At 39.3% G+C, this 22,008-nt stretch overlaps 1 protein-coding gene across 5 annotated transcripts in view; it reads left to right on the forward strand.

Annotated features, from left to right (window-relative positions):
• The first annotated feature begins 3,063 nt into the window (after positions 1–3,063).
• Positions 3,064–22,008, forward strand: part of LOC106751048 (lachesin-like) — a 164,138-nt gene continuing 145,193 nt past the window's right edge. For 2 of the 5 annotated variants that reach the window (XM_014631821.1, XM_014631822.1), the window contains exon 1: positions 3,064–3,686. In XM_014631821.1, coding sequence (XP_014487307.1) covers positions 3,371–3,686 — 316 coding nt within the window. In that variant the 5' untranslated portion in view covers positions 3,064–3,370. The remainder of the gene's footprint in view (positions 3,687–22,008) is intronic. The other 3 variants (XM_014631819.1, XM_014631818.1, XM_014631820.1) reach the window with 3 other exon arrangements.

Raw genomic sequence — 22,008 nt, forward strand, 5'->3', positions numbered from 1 at the left:
GGGTTAGAAACCTCAAGATTAGATTCGCTTTGTTGATTGCTAGATCGATTTCAAGTTGCTCCACGTATCTCATTCGTAAGATCTCCGATTTTCTTATTATAGGTATTAGTGAAATCTCACGCTTATTAGCGAAGTCTCTTCATGACCTTGTAACACTAACGAAGATATCACCGCGGCGAACCAGTTCTCGCGTAAGCGCGGAAGTTTCGCTTAACGACGAAAGTACCAAACTCGCAGTACGAGTCGATAGATACGGTTAATTATTCTCAAGGAAAATTCCTCGGACGATAACTGAGATGCCGATCTAGGCTCTCGGCCCTACGGAATAAGATGGGATAAATAATATAATACCGATAAGAATGCAGCATGAATTAGGTGCAACAGGGAATTTTAAGCGTGGTTTTGAGAGCTCGTTCTTGCTGTTAATAACGATGGAACGGTGCAATTTATCTTCTTTTCCCGTTCGGTGCCGAACTCGTCAGACCAGTGAACCTATCCTGACGTCCGCTCGATTCTTCGCTATTTTTACTTGTTCACAGCTCTCAGACAAAGCTGTTTGTGCTCGTTGGAAAAAAAGCCTCAACAAATATTTGGACCAGTGTCAAGAGAATACTCCAACTTTATTTACCATTGTTGAAACATTTCGTTATTTGTGTCGCACGTTCGACAATACTCTGCGCGTAAAATAATTTATTCCACAATGATGGAGGAAAATACAAGATTCAATCTTAGATGAATCATGTGCTGCAATCAAATAATAGACAGCAAAATGAAAAGCCGATAAATCTGTGCGTAAATTGAAGATAAAACTGACAAGGACGAAATATAATCGCAAGCAGGATGTAACGTTTAATCCCGAATCTTCGTGAAAATGATATGTGATCAAACTGATCAGCAGTAACTCTATCATGATGTAAATCTACCAAAAAGAGTATATGATAATATAATTTTAAAATGAGTAAATCTGGAAAGCGTATAAAATTGAAATAAAATTCATGCGTGTTTATGTATTTTCATACTATACTATATCAAGCAATATGCAGTTATTATTCAAAGTACAAACATTAAACATTAAACAACAGGAATCAGATTTTACTTCTGTTATTGGATACTTTATATATATATATATTATTATAATTTCATTAGGTCAAGCTGAGAAAAAATCAATATTGCTTCTTCGATTAATATAGAAATTAAAAATTGTTTAATGTGAAACACTTTTCTTTTATTACGTATACCTCAGCATCACGAACAAATCCAATTTTCCATGAAGATAAAAAATACATTAGAATGGCATCGGTGAAATTTGAATTTAAATGACTTCTTGCAAACACGCTTGTTTCATACGCAAACAAACAAATTCTTGTGCGAGACATGGTACGTTTGATTGGTCAATTCGTCGACTTCATTAGAGAACTTCACGCTTGTAATCCTATTTAAATTTGTTACCGCAAACACATTTTTTTTTTCTTTTGCGCGATATAGTAGAGGAACGACTCTGACGAAAATAAATCAATAATCGTTTCGCTGGGGGAACGACGTGCAGATTTGAAAGAATTTTTACGCGAATTTACCATTAGGTTTCTGGCGAATATTATTCCAGCATATCGTTCGCGAAATATCGCACTTGAGCATTTTCGAGCGACACGAAAGAGTATGTCTAAACTCATCCCGGTAGTTTTACGCTCTATTTCGTATGAGCAAATTCACCAGCAATTTTTCACGGAAATTAAATGTCACGTGAAATGAGTGCACGGCACATCTCCGACTTGCTTCTTGATAAAGAATGGGTGATATTATTCTAATGGTACTGCAGCCGCATCCTACATGATTCTACCATCAACCGTGCTCATCAGTCTTGTATGTCGTACGTTTCGTTCTGCGATGTTGCCCTTCGGCAAACGTGGACTGTATATTTCTATTAGTCCGTTTTTGCATGCATGTTATTCAATAAAAGAAACTTAATAGGTCTCAGGTCGACCCGTATATTTTCAGTAAACTTTCCTCACGGGGAGACCACGTTCAGTAATCGCGAGCTGTGCAAGAGAGCGATAATATATTGAAATGTCGTATTTGATATTTTCCGGTATTTACTCCTACGATTTTATTTATTTTAATCAGCATCTATTTTGTATGTGCAAGGTATGGAACCAATTGCCGTTTGTTTGCGTTTATGCGAATAAATTGAAATTTCCTGTATAGTACGCGACAGGGGAAAGGTGTAGAATTAATATCCGTTGCATACTTTTGTTATATTAGCGTAATATCGTGCGTCAAGTACATATGCAAAATATTTTGGGTGGTGTGCGAGGTAATAACTTAAATAATATAGCTTGTAATTAACATCACAATCGTGTCATTTTATGCAGTAACGGCAATGCGATTATATTTTGTGGATGCTGTATTCAAGTTAGCGCATCGTCTTGAATCGTCAGGATCGACAGAGAGAAATTTCAATCACACACGAAGCGACCAGTGAGCTAACAATTATTCTTCGTGTAAAAATATCACGCGGAACGCACGAAATGAAACTTCGTTTCGACAAAGTCCGTGAAGATTAGCGTTGAAAGTCATTAGCGATAGAAAGTCCCGGCCGAATATTTACATTGCTAGCCCGTGGTAAAGAGCAGAACGAATTATCCGTGTTCAACGTGTTTTGTTTCTCGGGGGTGGTAAATAAGCACCCCGTCGCGGTTGACATGTAAAATAATTATAAAAAACCCCTCGTGTACAGGGAGGGAACGTGCGGCGCGCCGAAAGAACGCGCGAAAGAGAAAGAGTGCGCGGGAGGGTGCGAGTTGGGGGATGGTGAAGGAGAACAGACAGATAGCTAGCGAGAGGGTAGACCGGACTAAGAAAAGTCGAAAATCTTAATTCGGGAGCGGTGCCGCCCCTGCAACACGATGGGCGGTGACTCGCAAGCGCCGATTGGCCTGATTCAGGAAAGGGTGAGAGGGTCTTCTGCGGGGGTGGCAGAGATCTGCGCCGTGACGCCGGGACAGCGGCGTGTGCCGTCGACCGGTTCTACTGGTCTCCTCTATGAAACGTCAGTCGACGCCGGGCGTCCTAAGCGCGCAGCTGCTGGAGCTGTCGTCGTTCCGAGCACACGTAACGTGACTGTCCGACGAGAATCAATCGGTGCGTGTTACGCGACGAGGGGACTGAAGCCGGCGTTGTTCAAATTTCGAAAATATCAACCGAGGAGCACTCGAGAAGTAGCGTCATACACAATACACGCACATACATACACACACACACACACACACACACCGACCTTCCGCTCTTTGGACGTACTATCTAGGATGCATCGGACGGACATAATTTTTTACAAAATTCTGACATAGGCTGGGTACAGTGGTCAGCCTCCCAGATGAGAGATCTCGCTGGACGTTGTTGCGGGCAACGCGAGAACCGTCCATCTCGTTGGATATCCAAAGAACGGAACGAGTGTCTCGGAATAGTTGCCAGTGATCGAAGAGACTACGTTGGTGAACTGATAGGATGCGAATGTGGACCTTACGCGGATGATACTCGTGCCGTGGGTTTTGTTAACTGGGTGATGCGGCTACATGTTGGAAGGAAGAAAGGGATGACCGTTGATTTTCTACCGAGGATGGTGACGGTCTTTGTTTTCGCTTGCCTTCTATTGCAGAATAGTCGGCCGACATTTGCAGCATTTACTACTGGTAACGTTAAAATCCTTTTATTGATTAGATATGTTCCGGAGAAAAAAGCGCATGACAAGCGAATAACTGGTGTCCCGATTGTTCATGTGTTGCCATTTCTAGCCATTCACGGTTATTTACTTTTCGTAGGATAGTTGAGAAAAGTCCTGCTAAAAATGTTTGCAAAACGTCGATCCTAAGAGTGATGAACACAGACAAATATGTTTCTCGCGAGAGATTTCTCGAAGAAACCAATGCTTCTATTTGTTAACAGAGAATTATAATAAGACACAATGCGATTCGTGGTCAATTTTTAGTATTGTAAAAGACAGCATCATAAATGTCTGAAACTGACTTCTTGAAATGCAATATTAAACACAAGAATCTGAAGGACATGTATATTTTGATAAGTGTTTCTTTTGGGATTTTGGAGTGAAACAACTCCTCGGAGTCATCATCGTATGTTTAATTTTGAACAAATATTGTCAAAATTAATGGATATTTGAAAAAGTGCTTTAAATTTTCTGGCTAATTAAAAAGCTTCATAATCGTGCATTTCGGAATAGAAAAAGAGAACGGAGAGATTTCTCGAAAATATAATATTGTTCAAAATATTTCTCCAGTTATTACTTAACAAATTCCAAGTTTTGTGTGAGAAAAAAAAATGAAGAAGGAACGTTTGTATATTACAATGTAAATGTGTTTTTTTCTATACTTGCTGCGATCAATATAAAACTTATTGTTTAATATCTTCAGAGGCGGGTATTTAATATCTTTTCTGGCTTGCGCGAAAAATATCACGCATGAGAGACGTGATTCCAGCGCAAGAAGTTATATATAACGACCTTTTGAACCAGCATCGTAACTTCACTATCGTAACCTTTGATACCTCAGTGTTGCGAACTCTATTCGTCTCAATTAAGGATATTATTAGAAAAAATAAATGCGTACACATATTTATTTTTTTCATACAAAGTATACACTGTACTGTTATATATATGTAATGTTATATATAATCGGTGGTCGCACACAAGCCATTAAATGCCATTGTGACCAGTTAACACCGTTTTTTCCTCGAATATTATTTTTCCGATATTTGTACACATAATAATGCAAAATTCCATTACTAAGTACCGGCAATGAAACAAGCGCAACATAGACGTGGCATTTTCAGCTGTAGCGTTACCAGTTTCTCTTATTTCCCAGAGATGCGGTTTCGCAAGACAGCATTGTTGTATGCGAGTGATTCTGGTATTAAATACTGTTTAATTTTCGCGAATTTCGAAATTTGCAAATGTAATCACGGACGTTGGTTGTGCTTTAAAAAATATTATATTTTTGATTAAACTGAATGCATAGTTATAATGTTATACTGTTACATCGTTAAATAAACTTCAAATGCTATGAAACTTTCGTTTGAAACATTTTTCGTACATATCTGACGGTTTCGACGATTTACATTCCGAATCACACATGTCGAGTTAGTTTCCGGAAGTTGTTTTACTTTCTCGCATTTCAAAACAAATACGTATAAAAATATTATGTCAAATATATTTCTGTGTTCAATGACACGTTCCGCCTGTAACGTGTTCTTTATAAGTCAGAGAGTGATTGTTTATTATGTGAAATACTTATCTTGATAGGTAGGCGCGCATACGCGTGTATGCGAACGTGCGCGTGTGTGAATTTCTGCTTTAGAAAAACAGAATATTTTACGTTCCATCATTTTTATAAAAAATATTGTAAAATTATCGTTCTAGAAAGAATAGCGATAAAATCTTATTTTTGCAGCGGAAAAGTACCGCTTAAACTTTATATATGTTTATACTAGTGTATCGTAAATTATCATTCTTGATACAGCTTTTAATAGAGATGATGGATGACTCGTCGGAGACACCGCTATGTAACTATTACGCTACATATAGAACGTTATCTATTCATTCTGAAGAATAACGATCGCAACGCTTTGATTCTACCATTAACTGTTTAGTCCGGTTTTCTATAGTCAATCAGCGGCTGCACGTATTGCAGAGCTCGTAACAATCTACGTATAAACTGTGTCTATATCTTGCTGATATCCCCTACGTTTGATGTGCAATAGTGCGATCAGCACGTCTCGGATTTAATTTTGGTCACATTAAATTTGTCGCTAAAAATGATATACAGCGTTATTTTATAGCTTTTCTACGTTATACTTGATGACTGTCCAGCCATATAAGAATGAATTCGTTTTATTTGTAGGTTAGTCGTGACCATTTTTCCGATTTCAGGGTGAACGATCATATTTCCGTAGGACTCGGATGAAAATTCAAAGAATCACATATAACGTGACATAACTTTTCCAATAATTTGAAGTAGAAATTTGTGAACTTTGTGTTTCACAATAAAAAATTTTATTAAAAATTGTTGTATGTTAAAAACGGCCCACTAAAATTTGATATTCCTTCGTACCATAATGTATTAAGAATATCACATCTTACGTTTGAATTATAGCAATTCAAGAACATTGCGAACATGAGAAGAGACATACGTAAAGTCATTGATGATGCAATTAATGACGGGGGAGAAGCGCATCTCACGATGTAATATCATATTTCATACGACACGTTGCATAAAACGCGTTGCATTCACCGTCTTCCCGAGCAATTGGGGTGATCATCGTCGTTCCGAATGACACGTCTTTTCGTTCTCCCTCGTAAGCACTATCACGAAAAAGCTGCTCGAGGGGTTCTAATACCGAGCTTGCTGAAATTACGCTTCAATGGCGAAATTGCGCTAGGAATGAGCTACGTCCTGTGCGCGTGCTTCACATGCATAATTCATAAGCGAGGCGTCATGGTGAAACCTTGGGCGATAAATATTTTTTGAGGACGGAAGGATGTAAAAGTGCATGCAAATGAATCTGGCTGTAATGCAGTGGCTACTACTTACACAGCATTAAGCCCCTCGACCGACACTTTCTTTTCCACACCTTTTACTTTTCCGCCTTTTACTTCTTTATTATTTTGCGTGTAACGTAATTAAACGGTGAGTGAATAAAATTTTCGAAGGCCGCCGAAAACAGATGCAAATTAATGCTCCTCACTGTGCCGGTGTCGTTTATATCGTGCCTCACGGGTGGCGTATACGAAAGCGTTTTCCTGTCCTCATTTTTTACTTTCTTTATGAAAATTTATGTAAAGAACATATTATCGCGTATGTGTTTTAAAACGTTATAAAAATAATTAATATTACAGCCAGAAGGATGATGTGGCTACTACGAAGAAGAAAAAGTTGGAAAATGTTGAGTATAAATTTTCCTCGAATCGTAATGATTTATACGGACTTTCTTGCGAGGATTCATCGTCTAACGAGACGGCTTAAAGCTTTGTAACGTCGATCTTAAACTCCGTATCAATTCTACTATGAATAATGTCACTGTGATGACCTTCGGAAAAAAACATTTATTAATAGAACGCTTGTGAAATAGGAGGAAACAATTTCGAGCGTTTGAAAACGTAGCAAAAGCTGAAGAGCGAAGAATCGCCTATTACAGCACTTGACGTGTTAAGATAAAGTTTGTCGGATATTTCAAAGAAATTGCGATCATTCGAACCTACTACTAAAACAATGTACATACATTAAGGCCCCTTTCAGGACGATGGGGTGGTGGGTTGGTTGGACGGTGATTTCCAAATCCAATCGTCTTTACGAGCACCCACAGCGCAGATTGCCGGTCTTGAAATCGGGATGGAGAGAGGCCATTATCATCGTGGTGGCGGTCGCTAGTGGATGCGAATTTTATACGGTGGTCATTCAATTCGCGTGTTACTGCCCTTGAATGCAATCTCTTAGGTAGCGAGTCCTGCCGACTCTAAAGATAGATAGATCCCGGAGTGCACAATTGAGAATATGGAGGGTCCTCTCATTGTCTCGATATCTGATCGCAGTGAGCGACGAATAAAACCGCTTTAGTCGGTTACTGCCGATTGCCTCACCGTCGTTACGTTTAATACGTACTTCGTGTACGAGCTCCGATATCTACACCGCGTGCACGCGCTTATCTAATTTCAATGAATTATCGAAGAAATTTCGGATAACGGATGTTGGCACGCGCCACGCATTTTCGTCCGTGTGCAACTTCCCAGCTTGCCTTCTCTCTCTTTCTCGCTTGTACCACAGGGTATACTACTTTCCCAACTGTTCTTCGCGAAATTATCTCGTAGCCTAAGGGTTGCCATCTGTTTCGACGGGGGAAGCCACCCCTAATTACGTACGGCGACAGTTGTAAGGGCGTTCGATCTAATATCTAACGTCCAAGCGCGGTCTGCGTTTATACGTGTCGAAAATACGAACGATTTTCATGCGTCTCTCGGTCCCTCGCTTTATCCCGTAAAAAGCGAGCTTATTGCTCTGCGTAGCATGAATAATTGTAGCCATAGTACACGCCAGGCAAAGAGAAGCAAATGCCCCTCCGTTTTCCCCATTTCCGAATATCTTTTCTTTTATAAGAGCTATACGTATTACCCATTGTAGTCATACCATAGTGAGCATAACATTTGCACTTTTTTTAAGATAATCTTGCGCGAAAAATAAGAAACGTTTAGCTTCCTTTATACAAATGTATTTCAAATACTATATTTATAAATAACATAATTACGTTCGGACGAAAGTTTTCATCGGATTTGCTCGAAATTAATAAAGAATACATTATTTGTTCTCTCGAGATTCGATTCTCAAAAAAAAAATGCTTAGGACATTTATAAGATAAAAGCTATGATGGAACGTCTAGTATAGCTGAAAGTGCGTCTCGATCGTGTAATTGTTTTGAAGTATCTTTCCATCAGTTTGTCAATCTGATTTTGCGATTTTATCATTGTGAGATCGCACAGCACAATATGCACGCGTACGTGCGTATGCGGCAAACGTGTGCCATCTGCTTTTAAGTAGGGTAAGTGGGTGGATGGGAGTCGCTTCTGAACGCGCACACGTACGTGTAGGTGGAGGGAGGGTTTCACGTACCGCGCACCCCTGGGATTCTCGCTTCATGCATTTTATATTTCGGCAGACTTTGATTCCTAGACGGGCCGCGCGCGGCTCACGGGAGTAATCCTTAATCTTTGATCGGAAATTATCTTTGATCATGGTTCAGTCATTCGACGCTCTTTTTCCAGCCCCCTTCTTATCTTTCCGTATCCCTCGGGCTGAGTACCTATACGCTTATGGCAGATACAACCGCTCGCTCGAGAAAGAAAACTCATGTGGAAATAAAGAAGAGGAGGAGAGAAGTAAATAGAAGAATGTGTGCAATAATTTAATCTCTTAATGAGGGATAATGAAAATATACCCTTGCATTCTTCATCGAAATAAAATCCAAACTGTCTTCTGCAAATGTACCTCTCAATATTGCGTCACGCTATAAATCCAATCCGATTTATTATACAAAATGTTCTACTTGTTATATAATGCCATCAACCGAAATATTTCCAATGCTTTTAGAAGGTGATATGAAAAGAACTAATAAAGGAAAGGAAAATAAAGGAACGTAATAAAGGAAATAAGTGTGTATGTGAAAAATAATTAACATATAATTAATTGGTATGACCTGCAACAAAGGAAATTTGAGACAGGAAGAGAGAGAGAGAGAGGGAAAGAGGAGGGGGAGAGATGGCAGAACCAGAAAGAAAAAGGAAGATTGTAAAGGTGAGGAAAGGAGGGTATGTTTCTCAAGAAGAAATCCTCTCTTGAGCGATCTCGACTCGGCTTACCAAGTTGGCGAAATACTCGAAGCTCTCTCATCCTCTTGTTTTCTCTCCTCTCTTCCGTTCTTCTCACCACCTCGAGTCAACTTCGCACCTTCACCGTCTCTGCTTTCTAACTCGTCCTCCCGTGCCTTTTTTCTCTCGTACTGCGTACGTGTGGAAAGAAAAGCTTTCTCTTCCATGTCTCTCTCGAATATCTCGCAGTGCGGGCTGCCAACAATTTCCATCTACCATAATTTCGCGATACACGTTTCCGTTTCCGTGCTCCGCGAATTGTTATTAATTATTTATTCCTCCGTCTGCATTATAAGTAAATGTAACTAATTTCGCTATGCAGCCCGTTTGCTGCGGAATATAATTTTGCTAACGTTCCAACTTCCGCCGGTCACGTTCTTCAATCGCGCACGTTCTTATATAAGATCACCTTCCTGACGTTTTCACTCGCTGTTTAGTAATCAAATGCGATTATTTCCTTCAACCTCGCTGACGACTTCATTGCTTCTCTCCTTTCCACTTTTTCCTCGACCCTTACAATTGTCTCGAAAGAACATGTTAAGTCAATAGAAGTCGTATACGTAGTGCATTAATATTTGAGATTGCCGCAGCCGGCTTCCGTATCCGCTGGCAAGGCAAAGCTTCTGTGGCTGCGCGGTTACGGAGTGATACCGAGCGACCGAGAAGTCCGTAAGGGGATTACAAATCTAGCCTTCGAGAGGTGAGTGGCGATTTATTGGCTTTGAAATGTTCCACGAAGAGGTATTATTAACTCGAAGGTGTTAAAATAATGAAAAATTTATGTCAGTGTTTCTCCTCATCGATTTTTACCGAATGCAACATTAAAGGCCCTGAATTAAATTTATTTATTCATGATGTAATAGAGTTTCCTGTAACTCGCAATTGTTATTTTAATGAAAATTTTCCGAACAATTTGCCGTCGATTTTAGCTTTTAAACGTTAACGTCAATAAATCATCAAGGTAATTGATATCGCAACATTCCGAATTCCGAAGATTTGTTGATTTTAATTATTTAACATTGTAAATTTGCATAACTAAACATTCCATTCCAGATAAAAATTCGGTCAAAATAAATTTTTTTCCGGAACTAACTGAAAATAAGAATTTCCCTTTTATTCAGCCCTCTCTTTGATGTTCAGCTCGCGAAAGGCCTTTCTTTTTAAATCGCTTGTAACTCGGCAGCTATAGACATGTCTCGGCATTTAAAATTAAAATCGAGCGTTACGCAACATCCTATGCATTATACATTATTGTGCTAATTTATTATAAATGTGCTGATTTATCGTAATCCTCGATGAGAATACCGAAGCAAGTAACAACGGTAAAAATGTATCTTGCCTCATAATGGCGTGTCATAATAGAATTTGTTTCAACTACTTTCGGACGGACTGTCGCGTTTGTTTCGGCGCACAATTCCAAAACTCACGAATTTCTTTGATACTTGTGACTACTGGACGGAACAGTTTTCAATTGCCCGCTATTTGTTGGCCGTTGAAGCGGATTCGTCGAGAGAAGGTAAATTGGCGGCGGCAAAAGTCGCGATCCAACGTTTCCGCCAATCTGCGTCAGAAGCGTCGTCCAACCAAGGATATTATGCCGGCCAAGGATATAATTCTTATTACGTCGTCGCGAAGAACGTCTGCCTTTGAGGATTGCCGCCTTTTGCAATAGCTGCTCTCTAACAAGGCAAAAAAGTACATTAATTGCGCGCTGTGTTGCGGTATTATTAAATTCTTATGGAAATGCAGGTACTGGGCCCATCTCATAAAGTTCGCTATTGTGTTATAAAATCTAAATAATTTCAAGTTCTCCAGCGGCGGCGAACGGGGAGGAGTGTTTCGTCGAGTTTCCACCCGCTACTCTCTTCTCGTCTGTTTTCTGACGAATGAGAATATCCAGCGCGGGACACGAAATAAAACGAGGAGATCGACAGGAAAGACGGAAATGACGGAAGATCAGGAGACAGGGTTAACACGGCGCGAGCAGATACAACGAAACTTAATGCCACCAGCAATCAGATATTCAAATTATGTTTACTGAATCAGCCCTCTTTGCGGGGATTTTCCTCTTCTCCTTTTTTTCCTCTCTTCCGTTTTTCTCTCAATTTTTTTTTTTTACTCACTGCCATACGTTCTTCTCTTTCGTTCCACAACCGCTCCCTTCGTTCGCCCGCTCGCTCGATCCAGTCTTCCAGCAAGAAGTTAACGGACAAGTTTGTTCCTGTCCGACTGCTGCCGAGTTAACAATTCGGTTAGGAAGTTAGGGTCCTTTCCATCCCACCTCTCCCATCTCCTTCCATTCCGCCCCTACCGTTACCCCAGCATCTAACGTTACTCCCTCTACGACCTTTTTGGCGACGGCCAGTTCGATGGTCTTCTACCCGAAAGAGCTTGACTCCTCGTTACGCAGCAGACGTCGGACTTCGTGCTAGGAGTGAAAATCAGTAAATTCGTCGAACGTCCGTTACTCCCGGAATAACAGAATCCAAGAGTCCGAGAAAGTGAGCGCGGAAAGTAGTGCACTGCATTGCGGAAGATATAAGTTTCGCGGGGTGAGTTGGAACTTGGTGGAAAATTCCGCAATATGTTTTAGGTGACATCGCGTTTTAACTCTTTGATGGATGAAACGGCACCGTTAGGTGCCAATCTGACTCAATTGCGCGCCCGCGTTATGTAACTAAAATAAAATAATTTCATACGTGGGTTAAATATTATATGAAAGATTTTCTTGCGCACTTCAGCCTTATTTTTAGCTATAATCTCTCGTGCTCCTCAAGATTCATCTTTCAACCGATTTCATTCATTTATTTTATCGATCGTTAAATTTTAATAAGTATACAATGTTTATACCGTGATTAATTTTTTTCCGCTAGCTTGGGTATATACTTAAAAAATGGTGTCGTTTAAAAGTCGTTTCTTCGAAATTGAGCAATCTGGGGACATAAATCACGGACTTTACCCTCCCTTGCTCTTTATTAACAAAAATTATCTTCTGATTAATCTGGTATTCGTCCCTAGGGACGAACAGATATATAGGTACCTATTTGTGCCTTAAAACTTATGTATAGAAGCAGAAGGGATCTTTCCCTTCCTGGAAAATGTTTGCACCCTCTGGTCGAGGGTCCCGCAAACGGAATGGGTTTAGTCGGTTGCTTAACTCTGTTCTGACAAAATAAAAGTCTCTCCCTGGAATATTTTTTCAGAAATGCTAATCGCAGATCGAAAAGTTAAATTTTTTTCGTACACGTTCTGCCATCTCTCATAAATAATAAGCACACGTGCGACTACAATTGCCTGACTAGTTGTATAATCTACTTTTACGTATATTTTCTAAAAGCCGGTCGTTCAACCATTGCGTTCGCCGAAAAATTCACTCGACACAGCAATTACTTTCGCTATGTTTTATTCAACTGCAACGTTGCTCTTACCACGTTGCTATTCCACACGCAGAAAAGATATAAAGTCAAAGGAGGGCAGTTAAGATAATTAAGGCCATCGGGTAACCGGGAGAAAATAGTATTCTGACGATAAAGTGGATAGTTGGTGCAAAACGGTAAAGAAGATGTGGTACTCAAGTACTCGCGTAATAATCATTAAAACGTGTACGTCTACACAATTTACTCGCTATATTGGCTATTATCCACCGACACGCTCTTCCTTATCATATGGAAAAGAGTTTATCGACGATAGAGCACTTCGTTAACATATCCGATTCACACCTTGATTCCACCGTGACATCCCCGGCGTGTCGGATGGGTTTCGTCTGACGCGCCAAGTCCATTCCCAGCTTTTTCACACCCCTGCGAGCCGACCGAGTTATAAATATGATAATACGCGTGGAGCAAGCAGCAGTCACGAAATAACCCCTTTCGATACGCCCTTAACTCTGCCGTCACCCCGCCGCTTCTCCATCGCCTCTCCAGAGGAGAACTTGTCCTTATCGACCATCATGTATTACTCGTCGTCGTCTTTCTTCGATGCTTTACGGTATTGGAAATCCGAAAACACGAATTAAAGTCCCACCGCCGGTGGTGGATTCCGGCGTTGACGTGGCAACGCCTACGAGACGGAAAACTACCGTTCCTGCACGACATTGCGGCGGACATTCGTGAAACGAAAAAAAAACAGCAGAATAAAGTATGCATAATGTGCATATCGATCGATTCAATGTCGCTTTCACCGGTCACAATGAATTTTAATCTAGGCGAATCCGATTCTGATATCTCTCGATCGCGGCGAACTTCTATTCAACACGTGCACATATATAATTTCTCGATTAGATTTATATGAGTCCTTCTTAACATTTAGAACAGACTTTCCCACCGTGACTCATTCATTCGCAGTTCTTCTTATTTAATCCCGAAACAATTGTTGCGCGATTATAACCATACGATAAATAATCACGAGGACAAGTAATTTTACAATAAATAATCGTATTTTGTACAATATGTTGTTTCAAAGTCTTCACACTACCATTGCAAAACATTCTATGCTATTTTAGTCGTAAATAAAATAGAAATAAAAAAACCGATCGATTCGGCGGCCATGGTATAGGCAAATTAAATTTTCTTCATTGGAAATCGGCAAAACAATCATGGATTTTGAAAAAAAATTCTCTCGATCTATTCGTTACAAATTGTCAAAATTAGATGCATCGCTTACTTACCACACGGAAAATGTTTTATAATAAAGAACAATGTCAAAAATTGATGTGATTATGTTTAATATTTACATCAGAAGAAACTAGACTGAGAGATATCGTATTATGTTTTATCCTTTTACATTATTAATCGTATGAAAAGGTAACTAGTGATATCAGGAATACGTTATTCGAAGAATTAAGTTTTAACCCGAGTTAAAAATTCATGCATTATGTAATTCATCATGAACTAAATTTTGATGTTTCTCAATTTACCACGGTGATTTATTTGCATATCGTTAATTACAACGAATCCTACAATTGCTTGTTGATGAATGTATTATAACTACGTAACTTTTTATAATACAATCACGCTCCTTTCATGTGTATATGTAAAAAGTCGGTAAAACGTCGTTACTAAAAATAAGGATTTTCTCTTTCCTGTACATATATATTTATTATATAACAATTACACGGCAAAGTTCTTACGTAGTAAGTTCGAATAAGTTCTCGATAATAAATATTTGAGTCAAAATCGACGAAAGGACAAAAATGTCAGATCGCGCGAATAAAAGATTCAAGATTGCTATTTCTTCGTATCAACATGGTCGGTGGATATCATGTCAATCTCGATGGACCGATAGTCACAATATGTGTTATGATTTCGCTTTTGCGGAGGAGGACATAGAAGGACGCGCACTCGGGCATTCATAGAGGCCGATACCAATCCTTTGAATGCGCCATTTACACGGTAAATACAAACACTGTAGCCCATTAGAATAATTAGTCTTGCCCTATACCTCCCTATAGCGTTTAGTGTACATACCGCATCGACTTGCAATTAATCCGACTTTATAGGAACTTCTTTGCTCCAAGTTTCGCGAGAGTGCGTGCTAGCTTTTCAGTTTCTTCGGTATTTTTTCGAGAACTCCGCCTTGAGCGTACCTCTGTTAAACAGCGATACAAATAATCGACTTCCCTTCGTATTTAAATTCTGCCAATGCATGAATCTGCAATTTTCCCACAACATATAGTTAACCACTTTCGTCTCGTCGAGTCCGCGAAACAAATTTGATAAAAATTCAGTTTATGAAAATGCATTTACAAGGATATCCATTTCTTCGCGAATATATATTTTGGTAAACCAAAATCGCGGCGCAGAGATTGCACGGATCTGCGCAGCTGGTGATTCGTGAAATATGCAACAGAGTTCGTGAGCGGATGCAGCAATGTCTTGGCTATTCGCTCATTTGTTTTGAATTATTGTCCTGACATTTCCTAAAGAGACGCGGGACAAATCGTAATGTTAATTTTGAAATAGAATTGGCTTCTCATCGGAAACTCGATCAATGCGAGACTAATAATATGATCTTATCGCATTTTCCAAAACTCAAGAATTGCCACGGTATCGTTTTCACTGCAACGTGACATGCATAAAATCGATCTAATTGTTAGAAAGGCAATATATAATTCTATATGAAAAATTAAATCGGAAAATACAGTAAATTTTCCTGGTGCGATAGCTTTATCTCGGCTATATCTATTTCAAGAATTGAAAAATATAAAATAGAAATTTATAAATAGTATTTTCCCTTTCCTTCAAGTTTCATTTTCAATCGTCTTATGTGACAAATGATACACGTTTCAAGTTAATGTCCATCGAAACATGATGAAAAATACATTCCACTTAAAAAGTGATGAAAAATAAAGTTACAAAAAATTACATATGTATTATCCTTCTTCAACGAGGTTTAACATTTTCTATTTATGTGTATATATATATATATATATATATATATATATATATGTATATATATGAAAACAAAGGACCGTTTATTCACATTTAAAAAGGATTTAGCGTTAACTACGTCATTAATTCTCTAATTTTCGGAGTCGAATCAAAACCCCGTGCGAGAAAATATTATATAACCTCATATTACCGGCTTAATTTCTTGTTCCCGCGTGTAATCGTTACTCTTGAAATTGCACCATCGGTTGTGGAACAGCTCTCGTATTGCCCGAATAAATAACGCGATCCGTTACACCGGTAAGGTCAAAGGCAAATTTTTAATTTCGTCGTAATAGATTCATGAAGTAAGAAGTTAATTTGCGAAAAGTTTTCTTACTTTTCCGTGCGTAACGTTTCGCCCATCGTCGTCGGGCGGTTTCTCGTCGTCTCGTGGGTATTCATCCGTCGTATAGCAGAAGCTAATCCATGCTTTGCCATTCATTTTAATTTCATTAAACGAGCTTATACGTATATGCTCGCGAACCCGGTCGTTCGTAATATCTTCCGTAGCCCGGAATACCTAGGTCCCCACTCTATTTATTCATCCACGTAATTCACAACCGGAAGGTGCTCACCGACCGGAAACGCATACACGGATGTGGCCATTGTTATTCGGCCTCGTGCCGGAGCGCCACCCTCGACCCCTGCTCGTCGTCCACCGATCACCCCCGCGGATTTTCCCCTAGCCTTTCTTTCAGAAAGCGCCAGAAACACGGCTCTGCTTACGCGATCTCGATTTTGGAGTCGGGTGAAATCGAGGGCTTTAGATTCCGCGACTTTATTTCATGAAAATCGATCGCGATCTCAACCAAATCGTGAGATGATCGATTTTTATTTCGTTCATCGAAAAATATCAACATCAGCGAGTGAACTGAGTGATACTTCGATACTCAATGCGCGAGAATAGCTCCGATCTTTATTTATGTTACTGAGGATTGTACACAAATATATATTCTCTTATCTATTTATAAGAAACAAACTCATTCAGAAATTATATTCGTTCTAATCACTGATAAGGACATTAATATATGTTAAAGCGACGAAATTGATATCGGAACGATTAATGTCTGAAATATAGTGATTTATCTGTCTATTATTGCCAGATGCGAGATAAATGTCGTTGACATGAAAATATAGACTCAATGAACTGTACGTATAATTTATTACCATAAATATAAATCAATTCATCGCGCATGAGTCCTTATATGTATATAATTTAAAAAATATCGATCTGTCGGTTCGTCGTTCAATTACGTTAATTGATTCTGCTCTATCGCCATTCGCCCAACCTATCACACATATATCTCATATTGATCGTAGCCCGTTGAAAGCATCGTCTCAATCTCCCGCTGTTCTACCTGCGCAACGCGCGGGAATACTTGTAAATTACAAGAGAGATACACAGAACGTATGCATTACATATAATTATGCTCGCTTTATTCGACGAATCATTCGCCAATCACAATTCTCGCAGCGAGTTATTCCAGCAAATAGGAGAACTGAGAGATGGTAGACATAGCATCGTGAATGTCTTCGTTTTCGTAACTAATCATTTCCGAATCAAACATATATTTGTGTATTATGACTCCGTTTGACAATGCGACGGATAAAAGAGCCGAGCGTAATTAGAATGCGACGTATCTACAATAATATTATTTGATTACAATTAACAGATTTCCTGATGTCTAATACATGAATATTTAAACGTTCAGAACTGCTTGAGAATCTTTTCTATTTTTGACTTTTTGATACGATTCGGTTTGGATTTCTCCGTGCGGAAAAAAAATCGCGTCGGTGCAAAAACCCTCTCGGAATTTCCGTCGACGAAGCTCGAATCGGTTTCACGTTGAACTTCAAAATCGTACCCGAGCAGCTGAGTAAAATCCACACGAGCGAGGTACTCGAGGGCGCGGAATAAACGCGAGGAATAACGCGCATAATTACATAATGTAATGTTCCATCGACATTATGTGTACCGTCTAACAATCACGTATCGACCATCGCGTATCGTGCCTGTATACCCCAGGGCTGTTTTTAGGAAACAGTGCGCGCGCGCCACGTTGAGCCGCGCTGAGCCGCGCCAACCGGAATCCTTATTTGCGTACGTTTGTTACGAGAGTGAATCCCGTTCGAGTCTCGAACTCTTTGTTTGCAATGCACTCCGGATATTGACGTACAACGCTGCGACAGCTGGATAACGCGTGCGATTATACTATCGTGCCAAACCATTTTCGAAAGCTGCCAGCAGCTTAGGTATCGGCGCGAGTCAAACCGTTTCGAATTAAATAGTTCTCGAGTATACCGAATTCAATTAAATCGCTTGCCGAAGCCACAAGACGCGAACCAACAACGGGAGAAATACGACGCATTGACATTTATCCGCTTAGCTCGGTCTATTGCGTTAATTAAACTTTCAGTGAGACGATCGAGTGTCGAGCGTGCCTGCACTTTATAATTATCGCCATTACGACGAATACGTATTCTATATCCTTGTTTCATTAGAGCCTCACAGGATTTAAGAAAAGCGCAGGATCATTTGTCATGAGTTTGCACAATATCTGGCTATTTAAGTGCGCAACGGTACTGTATAGTGCTCCATTATTCGGCCAGCTTCATAACAGCGAAGTCCAAGAGGTCATCGGTATAAGTCACAATGATTCGTTAAGATTAAACGCTTCATATAATTGCAGAGAGAGGGAAGAAAAGACGTAAAATGGCGTTGCGCCGAAATTCGAATGCAACGAGCATTTTATTGGCGAAACGTCTCTGTACAATTTTAAACGGAACTTCGTAGTTTGTGGAAACTTCCGACGCTGTGCATTTTCATATCGAAGTATACATTTTCCACAAAGAAAAAGATGTCCTTGGATTTAATAAAATTCCTTTAATTGGAACAAATTTGTCTTTCGGAATGGAACAAATAAACAAAGGTTTGATTCAACAAACAGAATTGCTTGATTTATCAAACAATAAATATTTTTACGTCAAATAACATATTCTTTTTGTATTTTTATCCAAACATTACAATGATCGTCACAAGTAATAAATTATTTGAAGGAAGTAACACTAGAAAAACTTCTTTTTTAAGTGAAATAATATTTAATATGTAAAAAATAAATTTTTTTTATTAAAATATTATTTCTTCTATATATATATATCGGTAAAATTGATTTATCTCGGAAACAAAAAGTATGCAGAGTCATATTCATCAAGAATTTCTTTTTAGATTCGAGGTGTAAGAAAACGTCTGCGAATTTTGGCAGCAGTTTTCGATTATCCCCTGTACACGATATGCTTCCATAATAAATATCTTTCGACCCATGCACGCTCTTCAATCAGTCACACTATTGTACTCTCGATCGATCGATGAGCGATCGGCGAAATACTGCATCTTTTCGCCGCGATATCGCAGCCGTCGGGAAATCGCCGTGGAATTACCAATTAATAGCTATACGTGAATGTAAAACGGAACATGAATATCCGAGTACCGAGACCCGCTGCAATCGGCAAGCTCTTGCCTTCGGTTCTTCCAGCTGCCGGTGTTTACTCTATGTCGTACAAACAATAGATGTGCCTCTTTTATTTCACTGCAACACGATAAGAGCAAACGCAAAAGAGAGAGAGAGAGAGAGAGAGAGAGAGAGAGGGGNCGGCAAATATAACGGGTGGACGAACATTCTGCGAGAATTGTCGGACGATTTCGCAGGATTTCGTAATTGAAACGCTCCTACGAGGTAGAACCAGTAAGAAACACGACAGACAAACGCCGTTTTCCTTCCCCATCGTCGACCCTTTATTCTCCGCCTCGAGTAGCTGCAGAGAGCCAAGTTAACGGAATGTCCGGCTATTTCGGTACCGTATATTTGCTCTTTTTCTTCATCAGTATCTACCTCGCTCTCTTCTGTCTCTTTCTACTTCCATTTATCTTTTTCTCACCTCCATTAGATTTCTCGGCGTTTGCGTGTCATTCTTTTGCACGCCGCCCGTCGTCGCTGCATATTCGCGCCTGCTCGCCCTCCCCTGGCTTTCTTTAATTCATTGCTTCCCGCGCCTGTCCGTCGAACTGTTTTACTTTCATTTGCACGCCAAGGACTCGCGCAACGATTGCGAACCTAATTTATTGGACATCACGCGCAATTCCGTGGTATTCGCTAAATGGCCCTTTTGGAGGGTCTAATTTTACAGCGAAAGCGAGATCAAATAAATCATATTTGCATAAACTTTTTCCAATGGTTTTTCAATGTTGACACCAGTGTTAAAATAAATCCCGCCGAAAACTCCATGTAAAAAATATCGTATATATTTTTTTAACGAATTTTTATCGTTTGTTTTATCATCCGTTTTTTTAACGATACGATATTAATTTGGTAATCGTGGATATGTAGCAAATAGTTAATAACATTTTGCAGAAGTATTCAGAACGAAATTGAATTAAAAAACTAATATATCTTCATTAAGAATCTGTGCTCCACTGTGATTAATAGACATAGTTCCAGTTGTAACGATGCCAAAATGTGTGTATGTGTGCGTCTGCTGAAGTAGCGCTTAATTAGATCGAAATAAACCGGTCATTTGTCTATCCCGATCCATATTCTCGCTCCGCAGCTGCACGGCCGTTTCTCCGAGCTCTTCTTTGCTTTTGTTTTAATTCCCCTACGAAGTTTCTATATTCTCTCCTGCTCTCCTCTCTTTTCTATCTTACGCTCTCACGTCAAGCTCTCAACAGTAGGGACAGCGCACCGAACAAAGACCGAGCATTTCTTGGCACGGAGTCACATGGCGTCTGTTAATGAACAGTCCTCGCCAATTTTAGACGTTGAACACGACAAGAAGCGAGAAGATGCATTTTACACAACACGATATTGCGAATTTATGTTGTATTTTTTTAATCGCCGTTATAACAGCAAAATTGTTAAATATCGAAACGTGAGAAAGCAAAAAATATTGTTCGATTTACCGTTAGAATATCTTTTCGTGATCTTTTTGAATCGAGTATAATATGTAATCATCAGGACAATAGTAACACGGTTCCTTGTCACTTTTCTCAGGATAACGCGAGATGACTGATTATTTTTTTAAACAGAAAATCAAGAGGTTTTCTCATATGAGTGACTTTTCGTTACTCTATGTGTTACACAAAAATATAAAACCGAAAAAATGAATATTTTACGAGAGACCTTTTTTTTGTATTTTTCTCCGATATATCTTGATATAAAAATCGCAATTGACGAGCTCCTTTTCTAAAAACCAGGGTGCAATCATACCCTTCGTATCGGAGTGTGTGCGAGTTAAAATTAACTCTCCATAATTAAACACGCACACAGTAAATTAAAACAATAAATATCAAGGGGCGCTGTGAAAGAAAAAAAGAGTGAGTGAAGACTTGTCGAGCGAGCAGTACATTTTTCCTAGGCAGAGCACACGTGCACGCGCGGCATCACAAATACCATCAACTATGCTTTAGGCATTTAGGCATTTCCAGGTCGAATGTATCGTGTCCTGATATTTGCGTATCATGACTCAGAGTTGTGTCTGGCAGTTTGACAGCCGTGTAAGTGTTTGACATTTCGTCGCGTGTTAAAGACTGAGCGTAAGGTTAAAGACTAAGTAGCGAATAACAAGTAGAGTTATTTAACCGAAAGAAATATGATACAGGAATTTTTATACGCGATGCATTTAATAAAAAAGAAAACAAGTGAATACATTCGATTTTGATTTATGGCATAACGCATAATGTCTCGCGCTTTTTCACGCGAGGAATGAATCGAATATGTATGAAAAAAATGCGATGATTGGAGAATAATACGAATAAATAACTTGAATAAAATTGAACTTTAATTTAATATCATATTACTATTTTTATTCGTGTGTTATCGTTCGAATAAAGCATTATTTTTCTTTCACGAATGAAACTTTATTACTCACTCGTTATTTGCTATTCGCCTATAAATTTTCTCCGACAGACTACGATGAATTGTACAGTCGAGCGCATTTACCGCATTAATCCTACAACAAATAATAATGCGATAGATCGTATCCTTTTGTACAAGGCATTAGTTTCAAATATTTGCAAACACGACATCGTCATGTTACGCTTTTCATTCAATTATCGATTCGCATATTTGAATGAATAGATGTGTACAAACAGTTGTTTTGTCC

This window comes from Dinoponera quadriceps, unplaced genomic scaffold (genome assembly GCF_001313825.1).
Source record: "Dinoponera quadriceps isolate SergipeBrazil2010 unplaced genomic scaffold, ASM131382v1 scaffold6073, whole genome shotgun sequence".
NCBI classification, from domain to species: domain Eukaryota; kingdom Metazoa; phylum Arthropoda; class Insecta; order Hymenoptera; family Formicidae; genus Dinoponera; species Dinoponera quadriceps.